The 20,500-nt window shown below is 46.0% G+C and overlaps 2 protein-coding genes across 5 annotated transcripts in view; one reads left to right on the top strand and one right to left on the bottom strand.

Moving 5' to 3' along the window:
- Nucleotides 1-1,740, top strand: part of SAXO1 (stabilizer of axonemal microtubules 1) — a 32,780-nt gene extending 31,040 nt beyond the window's left edge. For both annotated transcript variants that reach the window (XM_035141077.3, XM_088658816.1), the window contains exon 4: nucleotides 578-1,740. In XM_035141077.3, coding sequence (XP_034996968.3) covers nucleotides 578-1,608 — 1,031 coding nt within the window. In that variant the 3' untranslated portion in view covers nucleotides 1,609-1,740. The remainder of the gene's footprint in view (nucleotides 1-577) is intronic.
- A 12,222-nt stretch (nucleotides 1,741-13,962) lies between these two features.
- The window catches only part of ADAMTSL1 (ADAMTS like 1), a 460,511-nt gene continuing 453,973 nt past the window's right edge, over nucleotides 13,963-20,500 (bottom strand). For 2 of the 3 annotated variants that reach the window (XM_088659040.1, XM_088659039.1), the window contains 3 exons: nucleotides 18,774-18,883; nucleotides 16,700-16,920; nucleotides 13,963-15,488 (listed from right to left, as the gene is read on the bottom strand). In XM_088659040.1, coding sequence (XP_088515166.1) covers nucleotides 15,382-15,488; nucleotides 16,700-16,920; nucleotides 18,774-18,883 — 438 coding nt within the window. In that variant the 3' untranslated portion in view covers nucleotides 13,963-15,381. Of the gene's footprint in view, nucleotides 15,489-16,534; nucleotides 16,606-16,699; nucleotides 16,921-18,773; nucleotides 18,884-20,500 lie in introns of all 3 variants that reach the window. The other variant, XM_088659038.1, reaches the window with a different exon arrangement.

Genomic DNA, 20,500 nt, shown 5'->3' with positions numbered 1-20,500 from the left:
TGGCATCTGGTCATAATGGCAATATGTTACTGCCAGAATCTGAGGCAGCCTGCCTGCCTCTAAAGGCCAGTCACTGTGGGGCAACTGCTGCAAGAAGAGGGCTTTTGCTCCCCACTGTTCCTTGTGTGCTTTCCAAAGGCATCTGATAGGAATTCCACTGTGTGGAAAAGGACGCTGGACTAGACATTGGTCTGATCCAGCAAGGAAGGCTCTTATGTTCTTAACATGATGTTGCACATCCCAAAACAGAGGGAAGTACAAAGAGACAGTGATCCAGGGACGTCTTGTTTCAGTATGTATTCAGCTATACAATTACCATGTTGATAATGCGTGCATCTCATCTGTTTCGTTGTGTTCATTCATACAGCGAATGTCTTGACATCTTTCTAATAACAAAGCAGCTGTATTTGTTCTTCATGCCCACGTTTGCATAAATCCTACTATTGTATTCATTAACATGGTATGCCGTAAGTGGAGTGGAAATGAGAATATGAGGATAAACAATAGCCCCATATTATTAGTTAGCAAATGTTAGCACATGATTTTGCTTTAAAATCGCATTCTCCTTACATTTCAGCTGATTACTTGCCATGGAAGCAGGCCAAAAGGGACATGATTAAGCCGGCAAACACTTTCCGCCCAGCAGAAGATAAATTTGACTCTCGGACCACGCACCAGGATGAATACCTTTACAAGGGCCCAGTGATTACAAAGAGCTGCAAACCTTTTAGATCACCACACATTACAAAGATCCCCTTGGACAGTATGACCAATTATAAGTTGAATTACGTGGCACACCCCATGTCAAAACGTCATGCCCACGTCCCTGAGCCATTCAAGCCCTGTAGCGAACCATTCGACGGTCTCACCACCCACAAGCAGTCCTACAAAGGGCTGGCAGGGCCACCCGCTCAGTCCGTGAAGCCCCCTTACGTGAGGCCGGACCTTTCCAGTTTTGTCGGGACTACCGAATTTCGGGAAAAGTTCTTAGCTTGGCCAACGGCCCCGCCGTTCAGCAGGAAGCCTCCCGCGTACATACCGCCTAAGGAGAAGATGGACCTTAAGACGATGGCGCAGCTTCATTACGTCGATCCCCACGGCCGCCCGGCAACGTCCTGCAAACCTGTGGCCTGTGTCGTAACCCACACGGACCCCTTCAACCACTGCTCCACCATGAAGGAGGATTATAAGCACTGGGACTATTCGAAACCTAAGGCCATTGTTCCTAACTCCGAGGTCACATTGCCGAAAGTCCCCATGGACACCTTGACCACCTTCCAGAGCCATTACACTCCTCACCCGCTTCCTTTCACCAAGAGCTTCAAGCCCCGACTGCCGGCAGCTCGGCCTCACGTCCCGTTTGTTGACGAAACCACCTACGCCACGTGCTACACACCCAAGAAAGTCCATATCTGCCCTGCCACGTACAAAGAGCCGCCCGGCTACGTATTTGAGAAGATCGATGAAGGGGGGCACAGGCGGTTCCGTCCTGCTACGGTGGCCCAGGACCGATGTGCGTCCAGTTTGAATATCGGCGACCGTAGAAGCAGTCTTCCTGGCGGCAGCTTAAGTCAAACGGGCCTCAAAGAGGTTGCGATGAAAGCCTGATGTTTTTCAAGCTAGTTTTCAACACACCACTGAATTTATTTGTTGATGAATGCTATTGGTATCATGTCTATTTCCAGAGGATTGTCGCCCTTCTGGTAGAGCTGAATAAATAAATAACATTCTAGGAAAGCTTTCCTCCCCTGGTTGCATTCTGACATTTCTGGAGCTGCCACCAGAAAACCATATGGCGCGATCCTCTGCATATCTACTTGGAAGTCCCATTGAGTTCAATGGCTCTTTCTTGCAGGTACAGGTATGCAGCTTAAATTCATTAATCGTATGAGTCTGAACTGATTGACAATTAATCGATCAAATCTATGTTTGCATGTGAGGGGAAAACAATAATTCTCCAGGGGGCAAATGTTTTTAAAATTGACATGCATAGGCATGTCACGTGCGATGCAGGTGGTGCTGTGGGTTAAACCACTGAGCCTAAGGCTTGCCGATCAGAAGGTCGGCGGTTCGAATCCCTGTGACGGGGTGAGCTTCCGTTGCTTGGTCCCAGCTCCTGCCAACCTAGCAGTTTGAAAGCATGTCAAAGTGCAAGTAGATAAATAGGAACCGCTACAGCGGGAAGGTAAACGGCGTTTCCGTGTGCTGCTCTGGTTTGCCAGAAGCGGCTTTGTCATGCTGGCCACATGACCTGGAAGCTATACGCCGGCTCCCTTCGGCCAATAATGCGAGATGAGCCCGCAACCCCAGAGTCGGTCACGACTGGACCTAATGGTCAGGGGTCCCCTTACCTTTACCTATGTCATAGAAGGGATCAGCACTGGTGAGTCCTTGTTGCACACAGATGTGTGTGTTTTCTTTTAAAGTGATGCTTGTAATCCGGTTTTATATATGCGGAATAATGTTTCTTAAGGTCTACTGCCCAATTAATTAGGGCTCCTTTTTTTTTAAGTCAGCAAAATGTTTTTAATTGATTAAACTGTCCAATTCATCGACTAAGCACCGGAACCCTACTAATTGCAGCTGCTACTGTTAAGCAGAACTTCATTGCCAGAAGGGGAGGTGATGGGACTCAGCTCTGCACAGAAGTGAATCTTTTTGGACTTGAAAGTGCTGCTATTAATGCCCAGAATCATAAGAGTAGCGAGGGTCGTCTTGGAGCCGCCTTCCAGGACGCAGTTACAGCACCCCTGACCAATAGCTGACCCTCTGCTTAAATACCACCAGCGAAGGAGAGTCCACCACCACTTCCCAAGGCGGCCTGCTCTGTTCATCCACTTGAGAACTCTGCACATGCTCAGAGTCATGGTCCTTGTTAGTCAGTCCAGTTACTAGCCCAGACGCATTTTTACGACTTTATTCATTTGTGAGAAATTTATGTTGTAAAGGGAAGAAAATGACTTCAGGGCAGATCTACACCATACATTTAAGGTGCATCCGACACACATTTTAAAAGCTTCTCCCAGAGAATCCTGGGAAATGTGGTTTGTTAATAAGGCTGGGAATTCTAGCTCCGTGAAGGGGAAACTACAGTTCCCAGGATGTATAGTCGTCATGAGGCTTTGCTGCATATTCCAAAAACTGAATTTTGGCCCTAAAAACAGCTTCCAGGCCTAGCAGGGACCAACCCTGACTATAATTAACTAATAGCCTCACTGCACCTGCGGTTTTGTTCTTAGCAATCCCAGGGGTTTCCAGGATTGCCATGTGTCCTAAATCACAGATGATGGCCAATTTGTTTGAAGGGCTGTCCAGCCCAAGCCCAGTTTAAAGATAGAACCACCAAAGGCAGGAGGCTGGAAGTTGTACATTTATTGTTAGCACCTGGGCAGAAGACTGAGCAAGCACCCGGGTCACCTCACATGATTCTGGTGAGTTGCATTTTTATTTAAAATTACAATAATTAATGCTAAATTGACATGCAAAGGGATGAGGCTCTCTCTAAAACCCGAGAGAGCCTCTGGCAGTCTGTGTAGGCAATGCAGAACTTGGTGAACCGTTGATCTCACTCGGCACAAGGCCTATGGAGGGGCAGTGTGGTGTACTGGTTAGAGTGTTGGATTAGCACCTGGGGGAGACCAGGGTTCACATCCCCACTTAATTCATTGGGTGGCCTTGGGCCAGTCCCTGTCTCTTGCAGGATTCTTGTGAGCATAAAAAGTGGAGGAGGAAAAGCCCCGTGGGGCACCTTGAGCTCTTTGGAGAAAAGGTGGAATATAAATCAAACAGATGAATAAGATATACAGTGGTACCTTGGTTCTCAAACGCCTTAGTACTCAAACAACTTGGAACCCAAACACTGCAAACCCGGAAGTAAGTGTTTTGGTTTGCAAACTTTTTTCGGAAGCCGAATGTCCTCCATTTTGAGTGTTACGCTTCCGTTTTGAGAGTTACGCTGTGGTCTGTCTGTTTTTGCTATCTATTTTGCGTTTTTGTTTTTGCAGCTCCTTGCTTGTTTTGTTTTTGTGACTGTGTGGAACCCAGTTCAGCTACTGATTGATTGATTGTGTGACTGCAGTACATTGCTTATTGCTTTCATTTCATGGATCAATGGTCTCATTAGATAGTAAAATTCATGTTAAATGGCTGTTTTAGGGGTTGTTTTTAGAACTCTGGAATGGATTAATCTGTTTTGCACGACTTTCTATGGGAAAGGGCGCCTTCGTTTTGGAACGCTTTGCTTTTGGAACGGACTTCTGGAATGGATTAAGTTTGGGAACAAGGTACCACAGAACATGAAAATCAAAATGCATATCAGTGTTGTTTAAAGCTGTGCCCTCTTTTGGGAGATTTACGTAAGTGCCAATGGAGGCACTTACTCAGGCAGGAATCTGATATCCCAAACCTCTTTCTGTGGGGAGTGTCAATTGTCCAAAATTTCTTGGTTATATGGGAAGTCTGGAGAATGTCACCATTTTACATTCTGCTTAGTGGAAATCGCGGCTCATGCATTCAGTCTTAGTTTTGCTTAAGGGTTAGGGTTTGCAGCCACTGTTGGTTTTCGAACAGCTTAGTTCTCAAACGTTTTGGCTCTCGAACGCCACAAACCTGGAAGTGACTTTTCTAGTTTGCAAACTGTTTTTGGAAGCCGAACATCTGACGGGCCTCCGTGGCTTCTGATTGGCTGCAGGAGCTTCCTGCAGCCAATCAGAAGCTGTGCTTTGGTTTCTGAATGTTTTGGAAGTCGAACGGACTTTGGATTCTGTTCGACTTCCAAGGTACGACTGTATTTGGTTCTCCTGGCTATTGGTTAGCCATTCCCTGCTTCCTGGCTCAGGAAAGTCCACATCTTTCCTCCTGGGTGCAGTCATACTTGATCTACTATGATGCGTCTCAACCAGTTGAAGGATCTCTTTCTTTCTTTCTTGGTAATAAAAACCACTAGGTTGGACCACTGGGTTTGTAGAAAACCAGCCACATAAACGTTTACTTCCAACCTGACAGAATATTTACCTAAACCAGTAATTTAGGCTTAACAAATAATTTTGGGGAAAGTAGGGGAGGGAATAGCAAGCTTCGATCTGACCATTGAAGCATTTCCTTAAGTAACAAGGAGCAAGTTCTGGGTTCCTTCATTAGCAGTTAAATTATTCACCGTTTCTCCGGTCTCTTCGGTTCACATGGCATTCCTGTTTGTTTGGGTTGACCTTCTGGATTGAAGCATGAGATCACCCCAATGGTCATGAGGGACCAAGAGGCAGCAGACTGTTTTATAGGATCAGAGGAGCGCCTGCATGTGCAGAAGAAATTGATTTCTCAATTCCCACATGATTTCGTTGCAAGCATATTTACAGTGCAGGGCGTGCAGCCACAGCGATCATAATAATTACCCACTCAAAAGCAAATGTTTTGTATTTCAAATCACAGCCTCTCCCAGCACTTTAATTCCTTCTCAGCCAGACACATATGCACCATATTTGTTTGTTATCGCAGATTATCAGCTGTTTTACCCTTTAGATAGTTTGGTCTTTTGAAGGAAGAACTCTAAGCCATGATAAGCTTTCATGGGAAGCTAAGACCACTATCCTGTGAACATTGGATTTATGTAAGGACAGGCCCTCTGTGTGTCCCTATTTTCCAGGGACACTCCTGGCAGGACAGAAGCTGTCCTGGTTTCTGATTTGATCCTGGAATGTCCTCCTTTTCTTTATGACAACCCTATTTTAATCGCAGAAATGTTGGAGGGTATGGAGTTATGTGACCCCCCGAGCCAAGGAGATAAGTAACCATACAACCTTTAGAAGACATCAGAAGGTAGCCCTGTATAGGGAAGTTTTCTAGGATGCGGGTTGTGCTGTGGTCTAAACCACTGAGCCCCTTGGGCTTGCCGATTAGAAAGGTCAGCGGTTCAAATCCCTGCGACGGAGTGAGCTCCCGTTGCTCTGTCCCAGCTCCTGCCAACCTAGCAGTTCGAAAGCACACCAGTGCAAGTAGATAAATAGGTACTGCTGTGGTGGGAAGGTAAGTGGAGTTTCCATGCTCTCCGGTTTCCATCACGGTGTTCCGTTGTGGGCCAGAAGCGGTTTAGCCCTGCTGGCTACATGGCCCAGAAAGCTGTCTGCAGGCAAACACCGGCTCCCTTGGCCTGAAAGCAAGATGAGTGCCACAACCCCATAGCCGCCTTTGACTCTGGACTTAACCGTCCAGGGGTCCTTTACCTATAGGGAAGTTTTCTAATGTTTAATGAGTTTTCATATATGTTGGAAGTTGCCCAGAGTGGCTTGGGCACTTATACCCGGGTGGGCGGGGTATAAATAATAAAATTATGATTATGATTATGGAATAGGATGTCCCTATTTCCATCAGAGAAATGTTGGAGGGTATGTAAGGATGAAAATGTTTAGTATCAGGCTTTGGAAGGGTTGTAGCTCAGTGGTAGAGTAAATGCTTTGTATGCAGGTTGTCTCAGTTTCAATCCCCAGCATCTCCTGGTAGGACCGGGAGATGCTCCTGCCTGAACCTGTGGAAAGCGCATCAGTGTTGACATTACTTGGCTAAGTGGACCAATGGTTTGATGGCACTTTCCTCAGGTCCTATAGGTTGTATGTCTTGCAAGCTGCATCTAGTATATCAAAAAACACTACTTACGTGCGTCTCATGTATACATGATGATTTATGTAAGAATCCATGAAATTCCAGCTAAGAAAGGTGATGCTGGCGTGACGGTCCTGATCCGGCAGGCATTAATCTCGCCAGAAAAAAGGCCAGCCAAGAGTGCAGTGGCATGAAAGGTTGAGCCACTTGAGAGGCTGGGTGATAAGGCACCCACCCTTCCATCACATTGGGCCAGGAGGCATTGTATCGCAACGATGGGGTGCATCTGTCAGAATTGGGCAACGGAATTTGGCCGAAAGACATCATTGAGGGCATCAGGGGGTGGTTGCAGGTGTGAAGCCTCTTTGTGGCTCAATTGGCAGTTGGGCATTAGGTAAGCCTTGGTCTTGGCTGGAGGGGGAGTTGTAGGTCATACATACCCTGTATGTACTCCCAGTAGGTAGGCTGGAGTGGAATAATGTGGCTTCACCCAATGCCTATGCCAAAACAAAAAGTTGTGACCTATTTGACTTCAAAAACTCTATGCGGTTGTCATGTCTGGTTATTTTCTCCCTGGGAGCTGTGGAGTTATACGTAGTTCCACTGACAACTGAGCAACGTTGACCCCCCCCCCCTTCTAGCACCTGGTGGCTCAGCCTCCAATAGGTGAGCAAAATGACTTGGTAGATGATTTCAGAGTCCACTGTTGAAGGAGTAATGTGAGCAAATAAAGGAACACAAAATTGTTAAGGGGGGAAAAGAAGAAAATGAGACTGCTCTTAGTATAGTGAAAAAGTGTTTTGTGAGTCTGGACAGTAGAGTGACTGCCCACCCACACTTTTGCACGCTCTATATTTTGATTGTATGGTGTACTGGTTAATTCTCCCATGTTTGAGAGCTTTATTCATAGTTCTGCTCCTGTGTGCTGCTAAAATCCGACGTTGCCTGATGAATTGGGTCTTATCTCAGTTTCCCCACTCTGTGTCAGGTGTGCGCACTTGTGATTCCCCTGGATGTTGCTGAACTGCAACTCCCATCATCCCTGACCATTGGCTATGTTTGTTGGGGCTGATGGGAGTTGGAATCATCCAGCAAGTTATGGAGGATGATGTTCCTGCTCTAGACAATACTTGTCATGACATAATAATAATAATAATAATAATAATAATAATAATAATAATAATAATAATAAATTTATACCCCGCCCATCTGGCCGGGTTCCCCCAGCCACTCTGGGCGGCTTCCAACAAAATATTAAAATACAGAAATCCATCAAACATTAAAAGCTTCCCTAAACAGGGCTGCCTTGAGATGCTTTCTAAAGGTCTGGTAATTGTTATTCTCTTTGACCTCTGGTGGGAGGGCATTCCACAGGGTGGGTGCCACTACCGAGAAGGCCCTCTGCCTGGTTCCCTGTAACTTGGCTTCTCGTAGCGAGGGAACCGCCAGAAGTCCCTCAGCGCTGAACCTCAGTGTCCGGGCAGAACGATGGGGGAGGAGACGCTCCTTCAGGTATACTGGACCGAGGCCATTTAGGGCTTTAAAGGTCAGCACCAACACTTTGAATTGTGCTCAGAAACGTACTGGGAGCCAATGTAGGTCTTTCAGGACCGGTGTTATGTGGTCTCGGCGGCCGCTCCCAGTCACCAGTCTAGCTGCCGCATTCTGGGTTAGTTGTAGTTTCTGGGTCACCTTCAAAGGTAGCCCCATGTAGAGTGCATTGCAGTACAGTAGTCCAAGCGGGAGATAACTAGAGCATGCACCACTCTGGCGAGACAGGAATGGAAGATTTGAGTCTGGGCGATAGTTGGCCATATTGGCCGGATCTAAAGATGGGTTTTTTAGAAGCGGTTTAATAACCGCCTCTTTCAGCGGGTCTGGGAAGGCTCCCTCCCAGAGAGAAGCATTCACCAACCCGCAAAGCCCATTGCCCAGCCCTTCCCGGCTTGCTTTTATAAGCCAGGATGGGCAAGGATCAAGGAGACAGGTGGTTGGTTTCACTCGTCCAAGCAGCCTGTCCACATCCTCTCGGAGGTAAAGTCCATCAAAAGTGATGGGTTATGTCAGTTTCACAGCTAACTTAAATTGGGCAGCTGTAACTCAGAGTTTGGTGAAAACCATAGGGCTGGGCATATAAAATTTAACAACTGAATGGGCAATTGCATGCTTTATTCACTTTAGGATGGAGTTCTGTTGTCTGTGTAGTTACAGCATTCCTGTGGCAGCTTAATCTTATTTAAGGTCTTATGATGGGAGAATAGTCTTCTGCAGCCAGGCTTAGAGCATGCAGGCCGGTTGTGTAGCCGTCAGATCTGTCCCCCCTCATACTCCCTGCCCCTCAGTATCTGCCGCCTGAAGCGACTGCCTCACTTGACCACCTAATGATAGGGCCGGGCCCTGGTCACTTGTATGTGTGACATGGAGTTTGCCCCTCCGTCTTCTGAGGCGGGAAGGGACTGATGAGCTCACTCTTAGTGGGAAGCTGAATAATAATAATAAATAAATAATAATTTATTATTTGTACCCCGCCCATCCAGTTAGTTTTCCCCAGCCACTCTGGGCGGCTTCCAAGAAAGATTAAAATACATTAAAATGTCACACGTTAAAAGCTTCCCTAAACGGGGCTGCCTTCATATATCTTCTAAAAGTCAGATAGTTGTTTATTTCCTTGACATCTGGTGGGAGGGCATTCCACAGGGCGGGTGCCACTACCGAGAAGGCCCTCTGCCTGGTTCCCTGTAGCTTTGTTTCTCCCAAATCCCGGGAACTATAGCTTGCTAAGTGTGCTGGGAATTGCACCTCTGGAAGGGGCAAACTAGATTTCCTAGGACTTTTTAGGAGGGTGGGGCGGGAGTGTGGTTTAAATGTATACGGTGCGTATGCAGCCGTATCTTGACCCACCTCCCTGCAGAATATCTGCAGTGCAAATCTGGAGTTGGTTATATGAAGGTCAGGTCCTGTGAGGTTAGTGAACAAGATAAATGTAGCATGATTCGCATGGGACTATTGGCTCTTTCTTTTGCATTTTGTCTTTATAAATGTTTTAAAAATAAAATCAAAGCTCAGCCAAGTACAAGCCTCCCAGGACAGAAGCTTCACTCTGGTATCTTAAAAGGGAGAGGCCATAAAATAAGCGAGAAGCCATTTCATATGGTGCTAACCCTCCTCTTATAAATCTGCTGCAAGTGGGATGTAGTGCTGCTTGTTGGGCAGAAGGAAGCCGGTGAGGACAGCCCTGGTTTTCCCCTCCCCAATTTGGCAGATATTTCATTGCCATTGGGATTGTTCACGTGCAACGAACCAGCCTTCGGTTTTAAAGTGGGCCAAAATTCTTTTTGGTGCCCTTTCAATTCAGGCAGATAACAATGGCTGATGTGAGACCAGGTGTTAAGGAGTTTGGTTTGCAGCCTTATCATTCACCATGGCTACTATATGATTCTCATCTGCACAACAGTACTTTGGGTTTTGTCATTAAGGTTTCAGTTTCGGGTCACTTAGGGGTCTGGAGAAGAAAACTTAAGTCATTTGCCTAATGTTAATCTCACCCTCTTGTCTGGAAACCAAAGCCTAAGGTCACATTTAAATTGGCTATTAAAACATCTCTTCTCTCAAAGAATATGAGGAACTGTAGTTTTCCCTCACGGAGCTCCAATTCCCAGCACCCTTAACAAGCTACGGTTACCAGATTATTATTATTTTTTGCAAGGGGGGGGGGTATTTTAAATGTACACATTTACATGTACACATTAGCCTACGGGTTTTGAGGCTTCTCTTCAGATCTAGGACAGAAATGAAGCCTGAGCTGTTTCTAAATTCCAAGGCGTCTGTATGGTGTATAAAGAACGAGACGAGACAAGAGGGAGTAAATAAATAAGATGCATTATTTGTACAAAAAAATTATATAATCAAGTTTTTTGTTTGGTTTTTAAAGGGGAGGGAAGCCGCCTCCTGTAATATTTTCCAACCCTAATAAATGTACACTGATGCTCTCAGGTTGCAATTCATCAGACAAATTACATTTGAAATTACATTCATAGGCTGCAAGCCTTTGCACAGTTAACAAACCTGCAAGCCCCAGCGGGACTTGGCACAAGCGCTCTGTGCCATGGTGTGCAAAGGGGGCAGAGTGGCCGAGTCAGCCTCTGAGTGCAATTCAGCACCACGAAATACAAGCACTATGGTCCTTGATTTCTGTAGGAATTGATTTGCAGACCCAGGCCCCTCTGTGATACCCACCCGCAGCGTCCCCTGAATGGAGGGGGCCACATAGGGATGCGTGCGTGGAGCTTCACCCTGCGCTAAATTGGGTAGGGGAGTCTCCCTGGGCGAGAGCCCCAGGCACGCTGGTCCAACGGTGCTTTAAGCTCTGAGATCCCTTGGAGCAGAGTTATTGCATAAGGATTATAAAAGAGGTAGCTGCTGCACAGTTGCCATGTGTCCTCTTTTTCCAGGACACGTCCCCTTTTTTCAAGGGTAAAATTCGAGACAAATTGCATTTATTTGCTTTGAATGGCCGGCACAGCGTCCTCTTTTTTTTTTTTAAGCTTTTCAGAATATGGCAACCCTACCGAAGGCTGATATTACAGCTACATTTCTAGCCAGTTACTGCTGTCGGAAAACAGCCGCCACATCATTATTAAGTAAGCTGCTGTTCGTTTTCTTGGTAACTCCTTGTTTGACAGTTTTGTTAAAATGTTAAAAAACCCACCCCACCTTTGCCCTCCCAGTTGTGGCAATTTACTCTGTATGCGCTGAAACTCAGTCAATATTAAACAAGAAGTGCTGATTTAGAATTTAAGGAGGGAAGAGGGATACATTATCACCGGTACAACAAAAACACATTGCAGAGGGATAACAGAATAGCTCCTCCTCCTAAATAGGTTCATCTGAACAACATAATGTACAATTAGTCATATTGCACTTTTTATACAAGAAATTCTAATAAATATACAAAAAAGATACATTTACATACATAGAAAGACATTCTTCTTCTTTTTTAAATAAACGTCGCTTTGATTCATAGCAACACAATAGCTCAGAGACCCATCAGAGAGAGAGAGAACCCATATTCCCTGCCAGATACATTTTGGAATGACCCAAAACCGGAGGCAATTTAATCTGTCGGACCTGATGCTGGCCTCACCAGAGAACTTCCAGACTTGCTTTAGAATTGGCAGGTAATAAAAGCTGCAACCTGCCAATGCTACCTTCAGCACTTGAGCTGCGTTTTATGACTTCAGCACAAGCCCTGGGCCCCTACAGAGACACCTGAGGCACAGCTAAGCTCTTTTATAGAGCCTGGTGCTCAACCAAAGGACAAGAGCCGCACAAAGCTAAAAGTTTGCAAGCCAGGCCTCCCCGCTGCCTTGCCTCCTTGACGTGGGGGCTTCTTTCTAAACAGCCTTTTATTTTTCTTGGCTTGAAGAGGTGCAGCATTTTGTGGCACTAAAGCCCGGATATATAAATCTGCTAGACACCTATGGGGATGTCGGGGAATTCTGACAAAAACGGAAAAGGAAGCGGAATCTGCTGCAGCTTGCGTGTTTGTCTGCAGTCAGGAGCAGAAATGAATCAAGCAAATACGATCAGTGTTCATTCACATTGCTGCTGTTTCTGAGTCTGCAAGCAAGCATGCAAGTTAACGGCATTTTAAACATTGTTTTGGCGTTTCCCTTACATTGAAACGAGTGTAAGGTACATTAACTAGCAGACATAATGTAGCATTTGGCAGAAACACAACTGCAGTGGAATGGAAACGGCGCTGATTGTGAAGGATACAGGCCAGAATGCAACAGGTGGTCTTCACCCATCCCCTAGATAGCTCACAGCACACATAGGAGCAATGCTATTCATTGCAGAAATTTGTTGTTTCTGCTTCACTCTGGGGCTGGGGTCTGCAGGCTGCATAGGATGCTGTGAAGGCATACTGGCTGCAGTCCCACAACCTCGCCCGCCGGCCCACCTGCTGCTTGCAGCCTGGAAGTGATGCTCACGCAACCCACATGAGCTGTGTTGTGGGCCAACACCTATTTGACAACCTGCAGGAAGCAAATCTGTCAAACCCTATCTAGGTGCATGTTTTTCACGGGGGGGGGGGAACATGCACCTAGATAGTCATTTCAAAATAGCTGCGAAGGCCTGTTGGAATTCATACTTCCAAATCTCAAAATGTGTTTGAGATGTGCATGGACTTCGGTTGAAGTAGTCCAGCTGAAGCCTGCTTAATACCTGACCCCAAAAACATTTATTGGCCGTGTGTTTCACTAAAGTTTGTGTGCGACTTAGGGACCACCTAGACTGATAGTCCTTTACTTATTCAACATGTATCTTGCCCTCCCTCCGAAGGGAGTCCTTTTTGTCTGAGATCTGCTTCAAATGAGAGGGCAGCACAGCCATGTTCCCACAGTTACGGGAACGCTTACCTTTGCAAGGAGCAACGCAGTCAGCGTCATGCTTAAAGTAGGCCATTTGCATCAATCCATGCTGTGGCCCCATGCTGTGGATCGATGGTCCAGGGGTACTAACATGCCCATGCTCCATGGTCAGGTGGTACTGAGTTGTTTTAAACATGATGCTGAACTCGTGAAAATTCCGACAGGGTGTGTTTAACCTTAATGTGCTCATAGTGAGAAACACCTGATTATGTGCCAATTCTGGGCCAGCGGGTGGGTGGAGACGGCTGCATTGTACGAAGCTCAAGTCACATTCAAGAGTTACTACACTCTTTTGGATTTTTAACCTGTATACTTTTATTCTGTACTGTTAGCTACAGGTGTTTCATGGTATTTCTTTTTCTGCACTGGGTCCCACACTTACCTCCGTTATTATCAAACATTCTTCTTCAATTTTTTTTAACACTCAGTATGCACTATTGCATCAATGCACCTGCCCAATCTAGATCCTATTTTAATCATTAACTCTTAATTACGTTCCAATTTAATTTTTATTAGCACCAGCTAAACCTGACAATTACTTCAGGATTTTTGAACTTGGGCTCTTCCTCCAGTTTCATCTGGTCTAAAATTGATCAAGTGTCTTATTAGTACGTGAATATCATTGCACATATTCAGTATTTATTGAGAATTTGTGTGTGTGTGTGTTTTAAAAAACAAGAGTCTATACCAGGGGTCCCCAGACTTACCGCGCGGCGGGTCGGAGGGCAGGGGAGTGCGCGCGCAGCGGGCCGGAGGGCGGGGGAGTGCGCGCCCGTGCGCATGCGCACACGCACACGGGCGGGAAAAAAAATCGCCGAAAATCGCTTGTGCGCATGCATATGGGCCTCCCCCGACCCGGAAGTGCACCAGAAATGACCTCTTCCGGGTCGGGAGAGGCCCATACGCATGCGCACAAAGGATTTTCGGCGATTTTTTGCCGATTTTTTAGATCGTCGCTGCGCCGCGCGCCGTGAGAGCGGGCGGCGGCGGGGGTCGTCGCGGGCCGGATTGGAAGGCCGATTGGGCCGCATCCGGCCCGGGGGCCGTAGTTTGGGGACCCCCTGGTCTATACAGTCGTACCCTGGTTTTTGAACAGCTTAGTTCACGAGCAACTTGGAACTCGAACGTCGCAAACCTGGAAGTGGGTGTTCTGGTTTGCGAACTTTGCTTCGGAAGCTGAATGTCCGGAGCGGCTTCTGATTGGCTGCAGGATGCTCCTGCAGCCAACTGGAAGCCGTGCCTTGGTTTCTGAACATTTTGGAAGTCGAACAGACTTCTGGAATGCATTCTGTTTGAAAACCAAGGTACGACTGTATGTGTCAGGAGGAATACCGGGACAATGAACAGAAATCAACTGAAATGTGACAAGAGGGCAAGCCTTTGGCGCATCATTTCTTTCAAGACTCATTTTGTGACTGGGATCAACGGATATACCCTTTGCATTGCTGCCCCTGTTTTTAATGCCACATTGAAATGGAGCTTGTGCCGCTGCAGTATTTTGAGACTTGGACTGTGCCTCCTGAGCATAACCGAAAGCAGGGAGGCCCAGGTGGCAACGCAACAGGGAAATAGCTATACAAAACCCATGGCGGATGAATATACAGAGCTGCTGAACACACAGCCATTTGGGAAGCTGTTGGGCTGCAGCATCCTGCCCCAATGGCGAGTAGCAGGATTCCCCCGCCCCCTGACTGCAATGGTACAGGGTAAATTTCTCTTCTCCCAGTGGTGGGTGTCTGGTCCTTCCCATGTCCACGTGGTGAAATGACACCATAGGAAGCTACTCCTTTTATCAGATGGTCATATCTATTCCCCTGACGTGAGCAAGCCTTCCAGGGCCAACTGAAGGCTAATCCATTCTTCAACAAGACACCCCTTTCCCTTCCACTTCATTGTCCCTTCTTTTGTGCAAGGGCGAACGTCACACCTCTGACTCAAGGTACTGGCAATTTTGCAAGGCGTTTTCAGAGTCCTGTTGCTTGAAGCCTTGAAGTCTCCCAGGGCGTTCCGTCGTTCCAGACTCTCTTCTCTCCGGAGCTCTCTCTCCTTTTGTTTTGGTCTGCACCCTCATAAGAAATTCTGTGACTTGCTGTGTTTGTCTCCCAGCCTCCTTATAGAAGGGAAACCTTGTCGAGTTCTTTACAAAGACTTCAGTTTAAGAAAGGGATTTTGTTTTGTTTTTTTGAAAAAAAGGGAAACAAAAAAGGGGGGAGAGGAAAAATAAATAAATAAAATGGAAGATAAGGCCATTCCATTCCATTTTTTCCTTTTTATGAAGAAGCCCTTCTCAGTAATAAAGCAGAGGGGGGGCTGGCGGTGCCAAATTCATCGGATGGTTCTCTGCTTGCCCCCTTTATGCTTTTCCACACGTCCCACAGCACCGTGATTTGAATTGCGTGAGCTGGCAGAGCTTCAGCTGCTTCACTTTCTCACAGTACCTGGTGGTATCTCTGCACTCGACTAGGAAAAAGAGAAAAAAGAGAATAATTGCATTATTTTTTTATAAAAAGAGAGAGAGAAGAATTCATTACCTTGTTGACTAGTTTTATAGCTTCTCTCTGCAAAGTTCCTATCTTCCTATCATTTCATGCCCGTTGCAACATTTGGGGCCATTTCTTTCACAGAACTTAAAGACAGAACTATTGGCCGTTTACTTCTCCCCACCAAAAAAGCCCCATAACTTTTTTGTCTGCAACTTGGCAGGCTTAATCCAGTCTGCAGGGGCTCATGGGCTTGAACATTTCATTCACTTTGGCCAAAGGTGGAGAAGGTTATAACTGTTTTTAGATACTCCGTTACAGTAGTGCCTCGCAAGATGAATTTAATTCGTTCTGTGAGTCAATTCGTTTTGCGAAAAATTCATCTAGCGAATCCCATAGGAATGCATTGAATTTTATTTATTTATTTTTTTGCCCATAGGAACACAATAATTGAATTTCAATGCATTCCTATGGGAAACCGCGATCGCTAGACGAATTTTTCACAAAATAAATTCACCTTGCGAGGCAACCTCTGATCACAAAACCCATTTGTCTAGTGAAAAATTCGTCTAGCAGGGCATTCATCTAGCGAGGTACCACTGTATAGTAGTGAATGGGGAACACGCAGCTTTGTTTATACAGAACAGGTTAAAGCCTGAAATGCAGATCAGACTGAAACACAGATTGAAGTGGGGAGAGTGCAGACGATGTAGAAACAGATCAGATTTTTTTAAAAAATGCACAGCTACACGGTGAATCTTGGGGCCTTTCCAGAACTCTAGAACAAAGGAGCTGTGAGAAAAAAGATTATGCAAATATATATTCATATATAATATGAATCAGTACATATTTCAAGATGCAAATTTTTTTAATCTGGGATTATCTTGCGATAATCTGGGATTATAAAGAATAACCACGGAGCTTTATTTACTATAGTAATGTAATTGTGGTTTACATGCAACTGTTCTGGAAGCTTGTCTTTCATGATGTTCTGCTGGCTAGTGATGAGAACTTTATCATATATACCGTAATCTGATTAGAAATCTGGGGAATCAGCAGTGTAGTGAAATTATTTCATGCACACCAGCTACGACCACCTGCAGAGGACGACATGTGAACCAGTCCTCAGAATCCGCGTATTCAGACAGCGGCTTTTCCCAACAACTGCAGTGCTAAGTTGGAAAGACGTACCATTTTCACAGGGAGTGATGTTGCAACGCTGCCAGTTAGCCGGCCTCTGTCTCCAGGCGCAGTAGTGCTCTTGCACAGGTTTGTTGGTGCGGACACGCACACATTCCACTCGTCTTGACTGGAAGCCGTAGTTCCCGCAGGTAGCCGTGCACAGAGTCCACAGACTGACCCTCCAGTGCACTCCGCAAGCATCTGTCCAGCAGTTCTGCGTGCTCAGAGGCCTTTTGTCAAGCAAAAGAGATACAGTGCTACTGCAGAAATATTCCTAAAAACAACACGAGCTATGCGTCTTGGTGTCCGCAGGCTCTGCGCTGTCTGCCCTCTGCTTCCCTTCCAGCTGTAGGGGTGGCTGAGGCCCCGCTGCACGCCCCGTCCCTATGGGTGCCACGCTCCCCACCTCGTCCCAGTGGGCCCTGTGTTCCTCACCCCACCCCTCGACACGCTGCCCCAGGTGAGCGAGAGGCTTCCTCTGCTGCTGCCTGTACAAGTCTTTCAGGAAAGGCTGACCCTCGTCAGAGTCAAACCAGATTTGGTCCTGTATCTTGACAAATTAACCAGAAGGATGTATACTCTGCATATACACACGCACAAACACATGGAATGATTCACTACAGTATGCAGAATTCTGCACAATGAAAAATGTACCATCGTGCCTACCTGAAGGTTAGGTTTTGCTTGTCCAGTGTAGCATCGCTGGGTTGGACTTACTTGTGCCTCTCGTGGACCAAGGCAGGAGTAGTTTTTACAGGAAATAGGCTGGGCCCTCTTAGTTTTGCGTATTTGCCGAGCATTAACAGTCCAGAACTGAAACTCAGCATAGTGTTAACCCATTTATTGCAACAAACCATTTACTGAAAGCCAACGGTGCAAATGGTGTCCTGAAAAAATTGCTAAGCCAAAACGCAGGTGTAAGAGGAGTCAAACAACTCCTCAAAAGCAGCCAGCCTATTTCTCATACAAGCTACTGCTGCCTTTGAACAAGTAAGCCAAATTCAATGATGCCACACTGGCAAGCAAAACAGCCCAGTTCTCTTTCCATCATTTCGCACAGTTTATTCCAACACCTGCACGACTTTGCATATCTGCTTCTGGTTTTGCAAGTCATAAGGAAAAGGCAAGGATCTGTGAAAGGGACAGACTTCTGCCACTGGAATCCTGCCAAAGCCCTCTGGCTTCCAGGGTTCCCACAGAGATTGTCCAAATGCATTCAAGCGTTTCTTTCTAACAATAAGGGCTGGGGACTTGCCCTTTATAAAACGAAAAGTTGAGCTTTTCCGGAAGCTGAATTGTGTGTGCAGTATTTTCTGGGCATTTTCTACAACCATATGAAATCATAATATGCAAACATAGTATGCCAGTAAGAAAAGAGAGGAAGAGGATTTTTAATAAGCCAACCCATCCATCCCTAAAGCAACAACTTCTCTGTCCTAGATTTATTCACTTTGCAAATCGTAATGTTGCCTTCAGGCATTCTCAGTATTGGGAGACTCTATTTTGCGACAGGTGAAATGGCGGGTGGCCGCCGAGACCATATAACACCAGTCCTGAAAGACCTGCATTGGCTCCCAGTACATTTCCAGGCACAATTCAAAGTGTTAGTGGTGACCTTTAAAGCCCTAAATGTCCTCGGCCCAGTATCCCTGAAGGAGCGTCTCCACCCCCATCCTCCAGCCCGGACACTCAGGTCCAGCTCCGAGGTGGTTCCCCCCCCCCTGCGAGAAGTGAGGTTGCAGGGAACCAGGCAGAGGCTCAGTGGTGGTGCCCGCCCTGTGGAACGCCCTCCCATCAGATGTCAAGGAAATCAACAACTATCTGACTTTTAGAAGACATCTGAAGGCAGCCCTGTTTAGAGAAGCTTTTAATGTTTGATGTTTTATCGTGCTTTTAATATTCTTTTGGGAGCTGCCCAGAGTGGCTGGGGAAACCCAGCCAGGTGGGTGGGGTATAAATAATAAATTATTATTGTTATTGTTATTATTCAACAGGCCTAAAACTTAAAGTTCAAAACATAAATAATGCTATGTCACAATTGGCAAACATGGTGTCAGTTTCTGAAAATATCAGCAGGGCTTACCTTGGAAGAGAGCTGCATTGGTCAGAAGGCACAGATATCCCATCCCTGGTCCGGCAGAAAACCTGCCTGTGTTGTACAGCCAGCCGAGATCCAATGCATGGTCCATTACACTGTTAACAGAGACAACTGGACACTTAGAATAGACCTACACTATTTATTATTATTATCATCATCATCATCATCATCACGTATCAATCACGTATCGAAACCTATCAAGGACTTGATAAATATTTATTTGTTGCTTGTCCAGGATTGTAAAAGAGGTGTGTGTGTTGGAGGGTTACTTCCCAAGCACCCAACATGCCATGATATGTGGCTGGTATATTGAATCCAGCTTGGCGAGTCATAAATTGAGCGGGCTGCAGCATAACGAAGATATAGCATGCATTTCTTTCAGTACTGCTAAAGGAACATTGCACACTGCAAACGAGTCAGATGCTCCCTGTCTTTTGCTACAGATCTGTGGTTTGGGACATGCATGATTTAATAATTTATTGTTAAATTCCAGAAGTGTAGCTAGGGTAGCCTGTTTCAGCAAAGAGTCCTGTTGCACCAGGAAATTCATGGTAGCATGGACTTTTGTGTGCCAGAGCCCATGAAAAATGATGCTACAGTAAACATATCAGTCTTTCAAGGTGCCTTGGTTGGTGCTATAAATTCAAGAGTTTAGGACAAATGAAAAGTCCCCTCTCACTTTCCCATTTTGTTGGCCTGCAGCTTGAGATCCACACAGCAAATGTCAGGTTTTTATCCCGTTTGCTGGGTGTTTTACTACTCATAATTTACAGGCAACCCCTTAAAAACAAGTAACCGAAAAGCACGAGACAATTAATGCAAGTCCTGGAAATGTAACAAAAGTCACGAATGAGATTTCATAAAGAGTTTCACGGAAGGGTTGTCCACAGATCTAAGGAAAACTCCCCCTCAGTGTGGAAAAATGGGTAATGACTATAGATCTGCCTAAATGAAAATGATTAAAAAGAACTCTGCAGTGGAAATATATATCAGTTAGGCTCCTGCTCGTTGCCAGATTTCATAGCCTCTAGTTGTGATGATCCTAGAAGGCCGACAGGGTCGCATGAAGTCTTCTGTTGTTTGGTGCAGGCATGCGGAGTCAATCATCATGTCCTCGAGGTAAGGAAAAGGGAGCCACTACCTAGGCGAATGCTCTCTGGGCTGAGGCAAGGCCAAACCAGATTGCTCTGTATTGGAGGTGAAAGCCGTTGTAGGCAAACCCGAGGAACCTGTGCTGTGGTGGAAAGATAGGAATGTGTGTGGCAAGGGGGTGTTTGGTACAGCTTTCTGTGCTCCTGGCTGGAGCATCCTTCCTTTGCATGTGATAGAAGGAGGGTGTGACCTTACCTGTCCAGGTAATAAAAGGACGAGTCACGCAGCACACTTTCTCTTTTTGACTTCCTTCTTCATTTGACCAGCTTTCAGCTAGGACTGCTCTGCTAGCTCTCAGCTAGCAGAGACAGTGGAATTGTTCCCCCATATGTGGTAGATCCACTTGTACATAATTGTAACTAATTCTGACTTCAGGAATCCAACTGTGAACTGATGTGAGTCAACTTCTTTTGTTGACTTCGAATAAGATTGTGGTGTCTTTATTCTTTTAAGAGGGATTCAAGCGAACTTACCAGTAACGTACAGTTTCAATCTGAGACGGACTGAATTGTATAATAGTGAGAGGCTTACACAAGCCTGCAACCAGCTATCTGCTGTGC

This window comes from Zootoca vivipara, chromosome 15 (genome assembly GCF_965207765.1).
Source record: "Zootoca vivipara chromosome 15, rZooViv2.hap1.1, whole genome shotgun sequence".
NCBI lineage: Eukaryota > Metazoa > Chordata > Lepidosauria > Squamata > Lacertidae > Zootoca > Zootoca vivipara.
The sequence above is the reverse complement of the archived record's forward strand: the minus strand, read 5'-3'. Positions and strand labels throughout refer to the sequence as shown.